The sequence below is a fragment of the Pongo abelii genome, chromosome 6 (genome assembly GCF_028885655.2).
Source record: "Pongo abelii isolate AG06213 chromosome 6, NHGRI_mPonAbe1-v2.0_pri, whole genome shotgun sequence".
NCBI lineage: Eukaryota > Metazoa > Chordata > Mammalia > Primates > Hominidae > Pongo > Pongo abelii.
The window spans coordinates 122,143,720-122,161,412 of NC_071991.2; the positions used below are offsets into that span (position 1 = coordinate 122,143,720).

At 33.9% G+C, this 17,693-nt stretch overlaps 1 protein-coding gene across 7 annotated transcripts in view; it reads right to left on the reverse strand.

Moving 5' to 3' along the window:
* POT1 (protection of telomeres 1) overlaps positions 1–17,693 on the reverse strand; it is a 106,812-nt gene that overhangs the window by 4,443 nt on the left and 84,676 nt on the right. For all 7 annotated transcript variants that reach the window (XM_063725602.1, XM_054559097.2, XM_054559098.2 and 4 more), the window contains 4 exon segments: positions 14,962–15,118; positions 13,134–13,339; positions 7,553–7,688; positions 1,528–1,616 (listed from right to left, as the gene is read on the reverse strand). In XM_063725602.1, the coding sequence (XP_063581672.1) occupies positions 1,528–1,616; positions 7,553–7,688; positions 13,134–13,339; positions 14,962–15,118 (588 nt within the window).

Below are 17,693 nucleotides of genomic sequence, written 5' to 3' on the forward strand. Positions count from 1 at the left end.
CGTATATTTAAAATGAGTTGACACCCTCACACCTGTATTCTCAGCACTTTGGGAGGCTGAGGTGGGCGGATCACCTGAGGTCAGGAGTTCAAGACCAGCCTGGCCAACATGATGAAACCCTGTCTCTACTAAAAATACCAAAAAAAATAGCTAGGCATGGTAACACACACCTGTAATCCCACCTCCTTTGGAGGCTGAGGCATGAGAATTGCTTGAACCTGGGAGGCGGAGGTTGCAGTGAGCCGAGATTGCACCACTGCACTCCAGCCTGGGCGACAGAGTAAGACTCTGTCTCAAAATAAATAAATAAATAAAAATAAATAAATAAAACAGTTGATAGCCTCCATAGAAACCACAAAAAGTGATTCATGAAATGTAACTCATTGCATGTTAGTTTTATGAAAGGTAAAATTAAAATACAGAATAGTCTAAAAAATAGCATGCAGTTAAATACCGTTTTAGCATGCCTCTCTCCTTTCTATTATAAGCTAGGGGAATAATTTATAACTTTAAAAAAGAAAAAAGGGATATCATCTGGTTGAACGGACAAGAATGTCAGAATCTGAGATTTAATAATTTGGTAAGATGAGGAAGAAATAAGAAATTAGAGATACTGGGTAAAATGAAAATTCACAGGTTAAGATAAATATCTTCTTGTTTGGAAATGGAAGATACTCAATTTATAGAATGTTTTATTAGCTTTTATCTGTGGAACTCATATTTAAACAGTAGGACTAATTAAGAGGGCAAGTAAGAATAAATTAGGACATACAGACATGAACTACGGCATACAACAGACATTAATACAGGGGAACTGATTTTTAGGCTTCAAAAGGTCTCAATAGGTTAAAACTGTGAACTAAAACTAAGAAAGATGAACTTAGCACCTACTCCCAGGAACCATAAAAACAAAAATATTACATTAAGAATATATATAATGAAGAGACCAAGTTCAAGAAGTTCATGTGACAGAAAAAAAAAAAAAAAATTACATTAAGAATAGAATGAGGAGACCAAGTTCAAGAAGGAACCTAGGATTTCACTGGACCACAAATAAAACATGAGATGGCTGTATTAAAAAGGAAAGAAAATAAAACCAAGTGTACAAACAAATAGCTATACAATGACATTTCAGGCTAGTAGAAGCTGAGTGTCCAGTTTTAGGTAAACAATAATTTCACTCTATTCTGAATTGGCCAAACAACATCTGCAGCACAATATCCAGCTCTGAATGCCAAATTCTGAGAAGAGCACTGGTAAAGTGGAATGCTTACTGAGGAGGAAAAACAAAATAGTAAGGCATAGGGGAAAGTACAAACAAATGTGACGGTGCCTGCTTGAAGAAATACAGACTAAAGGAAGGCTTGGCAGATACCTTTAAATTTACAAAGTCTGTTTATCTTACAGAAGAAGGAATAAGCATACAAAGAAGGAACAGGTATACTTTCAGGTATACTGAAATATAAGTAGGTGAAATAACCTTGTATACAAACAGTTAAAATTGCAGGGCATGGAAATTTAGCTAACCTTCTGCCACAGAAGAAGGAATCCACGATGTTTTATCAACCAAGGAATTTAGATTTTGTATGGATCTCAAACTAGAACACTGTTTACATCTGAAATTTATAAAAGAAAGAACCATAAATATTTACAAGTAATTTAGCTTGTTTAATTGTTATAAACTTTTACTGCTCAAACATGTGTAGTTTTAAAATATAAATTATTAAACAGAAGAATACTGCACCCCATATTGTAATGTGCTTGCCTGTTTCACAAGAGAATTATGAAAGAGTAAGCTTATTACATAAAGGCAATAAAAAAGACAGTATAAGATTCAGGATAAACAACTATAAATTGAGAACAGGGTGCTCGGTTCCAGGTCCAAATCATTAATTAATTTTGCTCTCAATTTCCTTATTTGTTAAAATGAAAAGTTGATGAAAATGATCATCTCTAAGAATTCTGATTCTATGATCTCTCTCTCTCTCTCTCTCTCTCTCTCTATATATATATATATATATGTTTTTTTTTTTTTTTAAGACAAGGTCTCACTCTGTCACCCAGGCACTGTCACCTCTGCCTCCTGGGCTCAAGTGAGCCTCCCACCTCAGCCTTTCAAGTAGCTAGAACCACAGTTGCACACCACCATGCCTGGGTAATTTTTGTAATTTTGTAGAGACAGGGTCTTGCCACAATGCCCAGGCTGGTCTCAACTCCTGAGCTCAAGACATCTACCTGCCTTGGCCTCCCAAAGTACTGGGATTACAGGTGTGAGCCACCATACTTGGCCTCTGTAAGTAATATCTTAATAAATTCAAAGTGTTAATAAATATGGCCAATAGAGAAAAATTATGAACATGCAAGATTCTAGATAATTAATATTTTTAGTAAGCACATATCCAGAGGTTTGTAGTTTATGATGCCTAATTCCATAGTTAACTTTTGAAATGTATATAAATCTAAGACTACACAATACACTGAAGTTGTGCATTGTGTAGTACAGGTATTTTGCTTTACTTGAATACCAACATATTTTAACTATAAGTAATTTATTTTTTATTATGCATCATCATAATGTTTATGAGATGTTGATAAGAAAATATACTTGAAAAGATATACTTGAATAAAAATAATAGTTCGAAAGGTCCATGCAATTTGTTTTCATTTGCACTTTGAGGAAAACAAGACGGTAACCACATTACATCTTATCCCCTTCTATTTATTAAATATATAGGTGTTTCTTTTCTAACAAAAGATGTCAATTTAACGAAAGAATATTATTGCCTAAGAAAAAGACTACGATATTGATTAGCATTAGACATTATTAAAGTAAGTATAGTATAAAAATTAAAAATTAAGGATATTAAGTCAAAATTAAATACAGAACTACTTACTTCCAAAGCAGTGAAAGGGGAAACAGAAAAAATTAGAAACATAAACTAAATATATCAATAACTTAAGAACATATTTAAACTCAACTATTAAAACTAAAATTTAGCCATAAGCTTTTATTTATGAGTGACATACAAAATAGAATGCCAGAAACTTGAAAGCAAAGGGATGAGAGTAACCTATAAAGCAATTACCAAACAAAATTTTTTAAAAAACCTATAAAACACAAGAAACCATAAAGTTAAAAAGGCATGGAATACACTAGAAGTATGGATGAAACGGACAAAGATTAGTATCTCTAACATGGAAAGAAACCTTACAATCAATTACATGTATGTGCGCTCACACATAAACCAAAAAAGAAATCAGTAACTACATAGAAAAACAGGCAAAAGATGTGAACATGGAATTCATAAAGTAGGAAACCTATGTAGCTGATAAACACAGGGGCTGCTTAAACACACTAGACATCTAGGAAATACAAAGAAAAACATCATGGATACCATCTGATGCTCACTGGCGTGACAAAATTACAAAATTAATGCCAAGTATCAGACAGAAATATACTAATACCAAGTGCTGGAGTGAACTTGGTAGAAACTAAAATTTTATACATTACTGATGGGACCATATATTGTTAAAACCATGGGAAGAACAATTTGGTATTTCTTCCCATAAAGCAAAACTTATATATACCTTATAATCCAGTAATTCTAATTCCAGGTAAACATCTTAGGAGTAACTTTCAAACATTTTTGTTAAGGACTCACAGTAAGAAATTCATTTAATATCATATCTTAGTAATACATACATATACATACAATTGAAATGAACGTTTAGGGAACAACATTGACCCTTACTGTGTAAAATGTTCTTTATTATCCATTCCCTCTCATTCCATTTCTTACTACAACTAAATCATGTAATTAAAAAAAAACTGTTTATGACCCACTGAACTCATTTTATGACAAGGGAAATACACAAGAAAACATATAACGTGACTTCAGTATGGTCTGTAAATGAAACAAAAAATAACACATATCCATTAATAGGAAAATAGGCTAATAAATTCTGATATTTCATAACATACTCCATAGATGTTAAATAATCTAAATCTACATGCGTCAATAGGGGTAAATCTTGAAAATTATAATGAATCAAAAAAAGCAAGCTGCAAAAGGCTTGGCATAGTACGAAACAGTTTATATAAATTTAAAAAATGAAAAATATGCCATACTGCTTAAGAGTTCACACATATAATGAAGGCATAAAAACATTGATGAGAAGGATTTAATCCAAGTTTGGAAAAATAGCTACCTCTGAGAAAAAAGAGTTAGAGAAGGGATTGATACAGGGTTATACTACTTCTCTGTAACATTTAATTTCTTAAAAATAAAAGTTTGGAGGCCAAGGCAGGTGGATTGCTTGAACTCCAGAGTTCAAGACCAGCCTGGGCAACACGGCAAAACCCCCTCCCTACAAAAATTAGCCAGGTGTGGTGGTGTGCACCTGTAGTCCCAGCTAGTTGGGAGGCTGAGGTAGTAGGATTGCTTGAGCCCAGGATGTCAAGGCTACAATGAGCTGAAATCATGCCACTGCAGCCTGGGTGTCAGAATGACACTGTCTCCAAAAAAAAAAAAAAAAAGAGTCTGAGTCTGAAATAATCTTAAAACGTTAAGATTTGTTAAATCTAAATGGTGGATACATAATTGTTGTGATGTTACTTTTTATATTTTTCTACAAGTTAAAATTATTTCATAACCCAAAAATAAAAAAGAAGAATCAATTAAAAGATATACTGGCTTTTGATGATGAAACTCAAGTAATAAAAAATGTAAAAATGTCTTAAAATCTGGAGTGTGAACAGCATTTGCCTTAGTTTTGAAGCAACTAGTAAAAAGTCAACAGCCTTGGTTGGGCACGGTGGCTCACACCTGTAATCCCAGCACTTTGGGAGGCCAAGATGGGCAGATCACCTAAGGTCAGGAGGTCAAGACCAGCCTGGCCAACACGGTGAAACCTCGTTTCTAGTAACAATACAAAACAATCAGCCGGGTGTTAGTGGTGCGTGCCTGTAGTCCCAGCTACTCGGGGCGGGGGGGGGTTGAGACAGGAGAATCACTTGAACCTGGGAGGCAGAGGTTGCAGTGAGCCGAGATCATGCCACTGCACTCCTGCCTGGGCAATAGAGCAAGACTTCATCCCAAAAAAAAAAAAAAAAAAAAATGGGGGCCTTAAGGTAATTTTTTTGAGGCTTCTAGTAAAAGAAGAAGTAGTATTTCAGAGTTTAAAATGAATATGAATATTTCCTTTCCTGGTTTAGACTCGTCATGGTGCCCAGTACTGGCAAGGCAAAATAGAGAGAAAGGGGAAAGAACAAAAGCAAGTGAGCGAGGATGTGCATGCAAAAAGAGAAAGCTCAGTGACTTATTATACAAGAAAAACACAATTGTATGAGTTTTAATTTTTTAATTAATTGGCTTAATTAAAAATCATTTTATTTTCAAAAAAGATGGACTCTCAGATCATGAGTCTAATGAGAGGGAGAATTAGACACTGAGTATATCAGAGTAAAAACAGCTATAAGACAGAGATTTAAGTCAGTGGCATACACTTTCGCTTTATGGCTAAAATTTTATGATATGTTGGAAGAACACAGGGCAATGCCTAACAGTGACTTTACCACACAATTAGGGAGGTATCATGCTTACAGTATAATATTTTTCAACAAGTATATAATTTTTCAATCAGGATTTACACATTATGACAATGACTACTAATTGCTACAAACGTAGAAGTTGGAAAGAAAGAGGAATAGGTGATAAAACATATGCTATAATCCAAGGTTTCTCAAATCAGAATGTGTCCAGGGTGATTGTCTCATCAAGCGGTAGAGGAGAGTTTATCCCTACACCCTCCTTCTAAATGTAGAAATCTGTTTATAGCTCCTAATGAATTCTTTTATATTCCAATTTTCAGTGGCAGCAAATTTGTAATTTAGTGGCTCAGAAATTCCGAAACTGAATCACTTAATTTTTACTAGGTTTGCAGCTCTGAATTTTTCTCTGTAACTGGAATCTAAATCCTCACTGTTAAAGAAAACAAGTGAGTACCAGCCTCTGGCTGAGGAATCAAAAGATGGCAGCCTTATGCCTCACACATTGTGTGTACTCTCACTATATATACTTATTAAAAGAACAGATATATGCCAGAAAAACCTAGTACATATAAGTTGATACACTGTAAGTTTATGCTGAACATATAGTAACCAATGAAATAAACTAATAAAAATTACTCTTAAACAGTTTTTAATTTCAAAAGTTTTCTCAGTTGAGAACACCACCACACATCTACAACCACCTGATCTTTGACAAACCTGACAAAAACAAGCAAAGGGGAAAGGATTCCCTATTTAATAAATGTTGGGAAAACTGGCTAGCCATATGCAGAAAACTGAAACTGGACCGCTTCCTTACACCTTATACAAAAATCAACTCAAGATGGATTAAAGACTTAAATGTAAGACCTAAAACCATAAAAATCCTAGAAGAAAACCTGGGCAATACCATTCGGGACATAGGCATGGGCAAAGACTTCATGTCTAAAACACCAAAAGCAATGGCAATAAAAGCCAAAATTGACAAATGGTACCTAATTAAACTAAAGAGCTTCTGCACGGTAAAAGAAACTATCATCAGAGTAAACAGGCAACCTACAGAATGGGAGGAAATTTTTGCAATCTGTCTGACAAAGGGCTAATATCTAGACTCTACAAAGAACTTAAATTTAAAAGAAAAAAACAACCCCATCAAAAAGTGGGCGAAGGATATGAACAGACAGTTCTTAAAAGGAGATATTTACACAGCCAACAAACATATGAAAAAAAGCTCATAATCACTGGTCATTAGAGAAATGCAAATCAAAACCACACTGATACACCATCTCACGCCACTTAGAATGGTGATCATTAAAAAGTCAGGAAACAACAGAAGCTTGAGACAATGTGCAGAAACAGGAATGCTTTTACACTGTTGGTGGGAGTGTAAATTAGTTCAATCTTTGTGGAAGACAGTATGGCAATTCCTCAAGGATCTAGAACTATATACCCAGCAATCCCATTACTGGGTATATACCCAAAGGATTATAAATCATTCTACTATAAAGACACATGCACACGTACGTTTATTGCAGCACTATTCACAATAGCAAAGACTTGGAACTAAACCAAATGTCCATTAGTGATAGACTGGATTAAGAAAATGTGGCACATACACACCATGGAATACTATGCAGCCAAAAAAAGGATGAGTTCATGTCCTTGCCAGGCATATGGATAAAACCGGAAATCATCATTCTCAGCAAACTAACACAAGAACAGAAAACCAAACACCGCATGTTCTCACTCATAAGTGGGAGTTGAACAATGAGAACACATGGAGACAGGGAGGGGAACATCACACATCAGGGCCTGTCAGGGGGTGGGAGGCTAGGGGAAGGACAGCATTAGGAGAAATGCCTAATGCAGGTGATGGGTTGATGGGTGCAGCAAACCACCATAGCACGTGTATACCTATGTAACAAACCTGCATGTTCTGGACATGACTCCAGAACTTAAAAGTATAATAAACAAAACAAAACAAAACAAAACAAAACAAAATACCCATAGTGATGTATTGTTCCTTGTATAAGAAATGGTGCTGAAAGGTCCAAAAGTTCCAGGTCTTCGTGGCCAGATCTCACAGGAATTACACTATTAAACTTGTTCGAGAGTTTGCAAATTTCACTGAGTGTACCTCCTGTTAAGAGAATAAATAAATCTTTCAAGTAGTATAAATAAAATGTAGACGAAGTACAGTCCTATCAAATAATGTGTGAGGTATAATAAAAGACTAAAGGAATTGACAGAAAAAGACAATGAATGTATGTGAAAAATATTAATTTGTAAATGTACAATCCTATACATTAATTAAAAAAATCAATGCACAAAAATGCTGAGACTTGGGTAAAATATAAAGCTTGTGAAATTTTAGCCAACTTCTTAAATTTAAACAAACTGCTCTTTATTTCAGGAACACTTTGGTTCAAATAACCAAAAGAGGGAATATAAGTTAAAAGCTAAGTTATGATCAGATTCTCACTAATTTGCTATATACTAATTAATATCTGGGCAAATTTAGAGTTTAAATCTCAATTTTCAGGTCAATATTTCATTTAAATATAGATACGAGTAGTTCATGTAATATGAATTCACATATAAAATTTGTTCATTTTTCCTGGGAAAATTATCACAGTTAATTCTATGACAGAGTAAGCATTCAAATGACCAAGCTGGCTGAGAAGTATTGCCCAATGCCATGTCATTATTAGAAGGCAGTGTCCTTTTTATTTAGCTTATAATGCTTCCCCTCTCCAGGCAAAACGAAAAGGATTTAAAAAATACCTCTGTGTATTTTCTAAAATTTGGGTAGAATTTGTAATGTCAACATTCAATTATAAAGGAGAAGCACTTCTGGTACAGCAGAGTGAGGACATCCAAAGACACACTTGACTATAACAGCAGTAAGAATATTGGCAAAAACTGTAAAACCTTTTTTAGAACTCTGGAAATTACCAGAGGCCTTCAACAATCCAAGGAGTGTTTGCTCCAGAAAAAGGGCTGAATTTTGGCAAGAACGGTGAGCTCTGTGGCATTCTAACTTGCCCTGTTCCCATCCTCCTTCCCCCGAGCTCTTTGTTACTGGAAGCCACAGTTCTGCTATATCATATTGCAGTTAGATAGAAACTCTCATTATGCATGCTTAAAAACTCAAAACAATATTCCCTAAGCATGCTACTTAAAAGTTTCATAGCCCAAAAGTTAGTCTATCTTTTGGAGACGGATACCCAGCCCTGCTGAAGAGACTCCTGCCTACTGTTCAAAACTGCAATAGGTGACCATTCACTAACTCTTTTCTCTATGAGTTCTTCCCCAAAAATACTATTTCAAAGAATCTGGTGAGAGTTCATCTAGTCATTCACACTGGCCAGTCACACGAGTTTGGCTCTGGCACATAAGCTGGACAACCTTGGTCAAGTTACTTAAACTCTGGTATAACAGTTTCCCCATTTGTAAAACTGAGAATAATGTTACTCTGTAAGATCATTATAAAGATTAAATGAGTTAATATTTGTAAAGCACTTAGAGCCATGAGTGACTATTACTATCAATATTTTAGTGATTTCCTCTTAATGTAAAGTCCATGAAAGGAAGTACTTTGTTGTGTTTGCTACATTACCACTAATGCCTAAATCATTGTCTGGCACACAGTAGGCATTCAATAAACATGTGCTAAACAAATGAATAAGTATAAAGAAAGACATTTACATGTATATATGTGCATACTACGTTTCTCAAGGTTTGTATCTGGAGACATCCTAACTGAGAGCAATTTATTTGCAATCAGTAGAAATATTTAACATGGACTATGGAGAAAGAAAGGCCTAAGTTTGAATTTTTTTCTGACATTTATTAGGTCTGTAACCTTGAGTACTTCACCATTTTCTCTTGGTCTCAGTTTCCTCTTCTGTTTACAAAGGGGATACATCTAGCTTACAGAAGAACTGTTATGAGAGTTAAAGATAAAATACTAAACTAGTACAGTGCCTGACACATAGTCTATTCAGTAAATTATAGGTATTAATAATAAATATTATGATAAAACGATTCAGTGATATTAGAGTTCCATACAAATTGGATTCAATTCAATTGGAAACAATACAAAATGTTTCAGAGGAAGTTAAATATTATGCAGTTTAAAATATAGTGTTAATAATAAATAAATATTATAAACAATTCTATACCCACAAGTTTGACACCTTAGATAAAATGGTTCCATTTCTTGAAAGGCATAACTCACACAAGGAGAAACAGATAATCTGAATAGGTCTATGTCTATAGAGAAATTAAATCAATAATAATAATCTTGAAAAAAGTCATCAGGCTCAGATTGTTTCAATAGATAAGTCTACCCAAACACTGGAATGACACTAATTCTCTACTATGTATTCCAGAAAATGGAAGTAGAGGGAACGTTTCCTAACTCTTATGAGGCCAGCAATATTCTAATACACAACCAAATACATTACAATAATGAAAACCTATAGATCAACTTCTCTTCTGAAAACACATAAAAAATACTCAAAAAGTACTTAAAAATTGAATCAAAAAAGAAAATAATTATTCACCATGACCAAATGAGATTTATTTTAGGTAGGCAAGGCTGGTTAAACACCTCAAAATCAATTAATGTAATTTATCACATTAATAGGCTACAGAAGAAAAATTGTATGATCATATTAACAGATGCAATACAAAAAGCATTTGATAAAATCCAACATCATTAATAATAAAAATTCTCAGCAAACTAGGAATATTGGGGAACTTCTTCAACTTGATAAAGAACATCGATAAAATAGCCACAGCTAAAATTACATTTAATGGTGACACTTTCCACCTAAGACTGGGATAAAAGCAAGAACATTCCCTCTCATTGCTCCTATTCAATATTGTACTGGAAGCCCTATCTAATGCAGTAAGAAAAGGAAACAAAAGGTATCCATATTAGGAAGGAAGAAATAAACTGTCTTTGTTTACAGGAAATCACAACAAAAAAATTCCTGAAATAACAAGCAATTATAGCAATGGTAGAGGATACAAGGTTAATTAAAAAAAAAATCAATTGCTTCCCTATACATAAGCAATAAATAATCAAAGTTTGAATTTAACATTAAATAATTAGCTCCAAAAAAGAAAATACTTAGATATAAAGCTAACAAAATGTGATCTATATTTTGTTGGATTTACAAGGTTTATCTGAGTAAAACTATAAAACCCTAGTTAAAGAGATCTAAGAAGATCTACATAGAGAGAGAGTCCATGTTCATCATCAATAACATCAAGATGTTAGTTCTCCGTCTCCAGCTTGACTTATAGATTATGGCAATCTTTTTTTTTTTTTTGAGATGAAGTTTCGCTCTTGTTGCCCAGGCTGGAGTGCAATGGCGTGATCTCGGCTCACCGCAACCTCCGCCTCCCAGGTTCAAGCCATTCTACTGCCTCAGCCTCCCGAGTAGTTGGGATTACAGGTATGCACCACCACGCCTGGCTAATTTTGTATTTTTAGTAGAGACAGGGTTTCTCCATGTTGGTCAGGCTGGTCTCGAACTCCCGACCTCAGGTGATCTGCCTGCCTCGGCCTCCCAAAGTGCTAAGATTACCGGAATGAGCCACCGCGCCCAGCTGGCAATCTTAATAAAAATCCCAGCAAGTTATTTTTGGATATTGACAAACTGATTATAAAGTTTATATGGAAATGCAAAAGATTTACAATAGCCAACACAATACTCAAAGAAGAAAGCTGCAGGACCAACACTTCACAATTTCAAGAATTACTATATAGCTTTAGAAATAAGGATGGTGTGATATTAGGAAAATAACAGACAAATAGATTAAAACAGAATAGAGAACACAGAAGCAAATTCACACAAATAAACTGGTTTGACAAAGAAGCAAAGGCAATTAAATGGAGAAGGAACAGTCTTTTTAAGAAATGGTACTGGAAAACTGGACATCCACGTGCAAAAAAAATCTGGACACAGATCTTAGAGCTTTTACAGAAATTAACTGATACTGTTTTGTATGAGACTCTAATGGTGGGTACATGGTATTCTGCATTTGTCAAAGCATAAAGAACTGTAAAGCAGAACGAGTGAACCCTAATGTAAACTATGGTCACAATAAAATAGTGTCAACTGCATTAACTTGGCATGAATATCAGTGAATACTGCTGCAGGTCCTTAAAGTCTAAGAATAACTTTGTATTTATATCGTTTTCTTTGGTTCATCTCTAAGTCTAGGTCAGTTTTTTATTTTGTTACTTCCTAACCAGAACAGTGCCATACTGCAGTAAGATCCTAATACTCAGAAACATAAAATAAAAATAGCTCACATTTCTTATATTCCTTTTACATTTCAAAGTGCTTTTACATACATTCTCATAATTTTTTTAAATAAGACTTTTTTAAAAAGCAGTTTTAGGTTCACTGCAAAATTAACCAAAAGGTACAAAGTTTCCCTATGTCCCCTAGCCTCTTCCCCATTATCAACATCTTGCACCAGAGTGGTAAATTTAGTCAATCAAGAAACCTATTTTAACAAACCATTATCACTCAAAGCCCACAGTTTACATTACTAACAAACCATTATCACTCAGTCCAGTCTATATTAGGGTTTACTCTCAGTGTTGTACATTCTATGTTTTGTTTTTAAGACTTCATTTTTTTTTTTTTTTTTAGGAGAAGTTTTAGGTTCACAGCAAAATTAAGAGGAAGGTACAGAGATTTTCCGTATCCCCTTCTACCATACATGCTAGCCTCCTCCAGTATCAACATCCTCCACCAGAGTGGTACATTTGTTAAAAATGAACCTATAATACTGACACATAATCACCCAAAGTCTATAATTTATATAGAATTCCCTCATTTATTAAAAATAAAGCTAAATATTACTCTAATGCAAATTAAAGAAGGTATTTTTCTTCTATTACAAAAGGTTTCAAGCGAAGGAAAGCCTTAAGAAAAACAATGAAAAGGTTTCAAGGGAAGGAAAGCCTTAAGAAAAACAATGAAAAGGTTACAAGGGAAGAGAAGCCTTAAGAAAAATTCTAAATTTGCCATGAAAAAAAATTTACAGTACATATTTTAGATAAATATGAGATAAAAATTAGATGAAAATGAAAAAACAAACATGATAAATTTCGTTTAAAACTTGTCAAGTTATCTTTAGTTGTTTCAATGGTCTCTCCTTTGATTTTGATATAATAGATGACTTTCACCCTATTTCTATGAAACAACAGTGACATCCAGAGGCCAAGAAAACAGCAATGGTACATAAGCAATCAGCCTCTTTATTATTACTTAACTAGACAATCAGCTTAGCATTGACAAAATAAAATGCAATCCAACAATATAGTTAAATGTTAACACTTGAGTCTGAAGTACAATTTCAAATGTAATTAAGATACATTTATGAACGCGTGCGTATATATATTTGAACCTAGTTAACATATATATTCAATTTTGTAAAATTTAAATACTATTTTAACTTTATATGTACTAGGTTGTCTGTAAAATGTATTAAATAATTAATTAGGAAAAATATGCAAAAGGAGTATTCTAACAAAACAGTGACTTAAATATCTTACCTTCTATCAAAAGTAGACATTCATTTGAAAGTGGGAGAATACCATTATTTTTCACAAAATGAACTGCTACTTTTCGTCCTTTTTGATTTTTAGTGGTCCAGATTTTTGAATCATATAATGATGTGTTTTGTAGCTTGACATCTGGGGTTTTAGTTGCACCATCCTGAAAAATTATATCCAAATCGCCCTCATGTGGAACTTCTTGCCTAAAATTATTGACAATGAAATGATACAAATCGATTTTGGTATAAGCATGAAGATTTCAATTTAACAAGTTATCAAATTAAAAAGTATCATTCTTATATGTAGATGAGTCACTTTTTCTTAAATTATGTAAATTATGGAGATAATTCACTTTGCAGAACAAATAACTTTTATTCAATAGATAAATATTTGATATTTTGTGGGTAAGTATATCCAAATCATACTTACATTAATTACCAGTGATTTCTATGCCTGGTTTTGTGAGACAAAGTTACTCATAATTATTTCTAGTATCAATTTTTTTCTCCTCTGTAAAGAATGCTAAATTTCCCAGTAGGAGAAAAAAATGCAGTGGCCCCGTCTTCATTCCAGTTAAATATCCACTTAACACACTTAGGGAAAAGGGCACTTCTAAACTAATAATATTTCCAATTCTGTTTAATAATTAATAATTTTAACAAGTCATATGGTTAAGTATCATGTAGCAGAAATGGCATCATTTGGAATCAAAAGGTGTATGGCTTTATTCTGGTTCTGTTGCCAATTAACTGTGTAACTTTAGATAATTTCTGTTAATTTCTGAGATAATATCCTTATTTGTTTAAAAAATGATCGCAGAGAGTGGTTTTATTTTATAAAGCTGTATTATTTTACAAAATTCAATAAACCAAAATCTGATAATACTTGAAGAATTATCTAAAATCCTTATATATACATTTTAATCCCAACCACCATTTCAAGCTCAAATGGGTAAAAACAGTTCCCTCACATTTTATTTAAAGAGATTTTAAAATAAAAAATTTCTTCAAACAAACCCAAATTTTGGATTGGAAAATATATGTATATTAATGAACACAGATACTCACAATTTATAAGCACACAAATACATGGCGATGTACATATATATTTACACATTGTAGCACATTTTAGTGAAAACTCAATTTAGGGCATCCAAATGCATATAACCATCAATTATCTACATTTTCCAAAACATCATTTTAGATATTCAGAGGAAAAGTAGGTACAATGCAAAAAGATGAGGAGCTTTTAAATATGATTTTCAGAATATGTCTTGAGCCGATTATGCAGTAAAAGGATTACAAAACAGTTATATACATTTATTACATATTTATATAATCACTGATATTCAGAGTAAAGGCACTGAAAAATTCTCAATTACTAAAGAAAATTTAAATTATATTTATTATATTCTAGTTATTAAGCAGGATAGAAGTTTACCAACAAGGCTCTCTTTATCACATAATTAGATATTTCAAGTAATTACAACTCTTCAAAAATTTCAATTAATAAAGGTTTATATTTAAGAAGATACTTCTGTGACAAATGAGTCTGCCCAAATATATTCATCATTTATTATTTCTCATTTGCCTTTATCAGAGTGACTAAGCTGAATTTTAGATCTGAAAATAGCACCCACTTTTATTACTATCAGAATAATTTATTCTCTAAGAATTTAGCATTTTACCTAAAAATTTTACCATTCTTACAGAATATAATATATATATTAACAATTTACTTATTCCTAAGACACAAAATTATACATATGTGCACATATACACACAAATAATATGAAAACGTTTGTTTTATTATGGAAAATACTCACAGTAAATGACATTTAGGGCAATGAAGTTTAACAGACTGAAATAGTCTTCTGGGCTTATATGACCTCAATTTTGCTCGGATGCGATATTGTTGAGGAGCTTTTTGTTTCAAAATGGCACATAGTGGTGTCCTCTCCAAATATTGATGATCTGTAAGTACTGTAAAGAATTTTTATATTAAATCAGAATAACAAAAATCATATTTATGACATGCATCCTCCTGAACCAAATATATACTATAAAATCTAATTAATTTAAGCTCTATTAAGTGTCACTCCATGAAAGCAAGGGTTATGTCTTTATTCCCTGATGTATACCCAAGGCCCACTAGTATAGTGCCAGGCACACACAGTAGGTACTCAACAAATGTGTACTAAATAAACGCTGGATAATTTGGGGGAAGAAATAAGTAACTTAATTGCCTAGTAAGCACTCAAAAAAGCAAGGTTTATTTAGCTAAGAAAATATTATGCTAGGCAACTGTTTAAGTTCTAACTGGTATCTGCCACAAAAGAATGTAACAAAACACACTTGCAAAATATTATTTGCAAATATTATTTGCAGGCTCTTGGATGTTTCAAATCAGTTACTTTTTATGGAACCAACGTTTATAACATCAGATTAAGAATAGGAAGGGACATTAAGGGTGATCTAACTGTCATGGAAGTGGTGTAGTAGTGGAGAAGAGGAAGTTTGGGGAGTTGGAAGGAGGGAGTGGAGGAGGAGGGAGAGGAAAAATAGAGGAAGTTGAGTCAAACTGGAAAAAAAACTCAGACAAAAGCATTAGGAGCAATTGCCTGGGAAACAGGTACAATAGGTCTCCTAAGCTACTTGTGGAAAGATAGCCTGGGATTGTAGTGATCAGTTTTTACCAGGAAAAAGTATAAAATTGCTGGTGACCCTTAGCTTAAGGCAACAGCTTGCTATACATTCAAGCTTAACACTTTCATGTGTTTTAGAAAAGGGAAATGATGTACAAATCTTATTAACCTCAAAGGTGAAGACAATTCCTTTCAGTACTGAGCTTTAATCCAATGAAATTCTTGTTGAATTAGTTTTCCTTCCAGAAGCAAATGGCCAAGAAGGACAGAGGTTTACCAACAAGGCTCTCTGTATCACTTAATTAGATATTTCAAGTAATTACAACTCTTTTCAAATATTTCAGTTAATAAAGGTTTATATTTAAGAAGATACTTCTGTGACAAATGAGTCTGCCCAAATATATTCATCATTTATTATTTCTCATTTGCCTTTATCAGAGTGGAACATTTATTACATCAGAGTGGAACATTTATTACAGTGGAACATTTTGTTGTGGTGGCGATTATGTTTTTTTTTTTTTTTTTTTTTTTTTTCAGAGACGGAGTTTCCCTCTTGTTGCCCAGGCTGGAGTGCAATGGTGCGATCTCTGCTCACTACAACCTCTACCTCCCAGGTTCAAGCAATTCTCCTGCCTCAGCCTCCTAAATAAGTAGCTGGGATTACAGGCATGCACCACCACACCCAGCTAATTTTTGTACTTTTAGTAGAAACGGGGTTTCTCCATGTTGGTCAGGCTGGTTTCGAACTCCGGTCCTCAGGTGATCTGCCCGCCTCGGCCTCCCAAAGTGCTGGGATTACAGGCGTGAGCCACCGCACCCAGCTGGCGATGGTTTTAAAAAGGCCATTGGCGCCGGGCGTGGTGGCTCACGCCTGTAATCCCAGCACTTTGGGAGGCCAAGACGGGCGGATCACGAGGTCAAGAGATCGAGACCATCCTGGCTAACACGGTGAAACCCTGTCTCTACTAAAAATACAAAAAATTAGCCAGCATGGTGCGGGCACCTGTAGTCCCAGCTACTCGGGAGGCTGAGGCAGGAGAATGGTGTGAACCCAGGAGGTGGAGCTTGCAGTGAGCCAAAATAGCGCCACTGCACTCCAGCCTGGGTGACAGAGCGAGACTCCGCCTCAAAAAAAAAAAAAAAAAAAAAAAAGGCCATTGGCAGACCTGATCAATTTAGTGTAAATTGCTACACAGTGATAAGAGCAATTGCTTCAAACTCATATTTTAACCTAAAGTTTTTAACTTTTCATTTTAAAATGCTTTCAAACTTAAGGAAAATTGCAAAAACAATACAAAGACCTTCTGTATAATAGTCACCAAGATTCACCAATTGTTAACATTTTTGCACATTTATCATTGTCACTGTGCCTGTCTTTATCTGTCTCTCACCACATAAATATTATTGAATCATTTGAGAATAACTACCAGTCATTATGCCTCCTTTCCTCTAAATCCTCCAGTTACGTATTTCAAAAGAAGACATTTTATTGACGTAATTACAGGCAATTTTCAACATTAGAACATTTAACTGATTTATTACTATAATCGAATTAACAAACATTACTCAAATTTCTACAATTGGACTCAAAATGTTCTTCTTAGCATTCATTTTATTTTCAAGTCTAAGATCCAGTTCTGGACCATGTATTACATTTAATTCTCATGTCTCTTTAGACTTCTTTAATGTAAAATAAGTCATCGGCTTTTCTTTATTTTTCACGACACTGATATATTTAAAGAGTACAGCCATTTATTCTGTAGAATAAACACCAATTTGGGTGTTGTCTGGTTCTTCCTCAGGCTCAGATTTAGCTTACGCATTTTTGGAGGAATAATGCGTAAGTGATACTGTATGCTTCTCAGTGCATCACATCAAGGGGCATACAAAGTGAGTGTTTCTATTACTGTAGA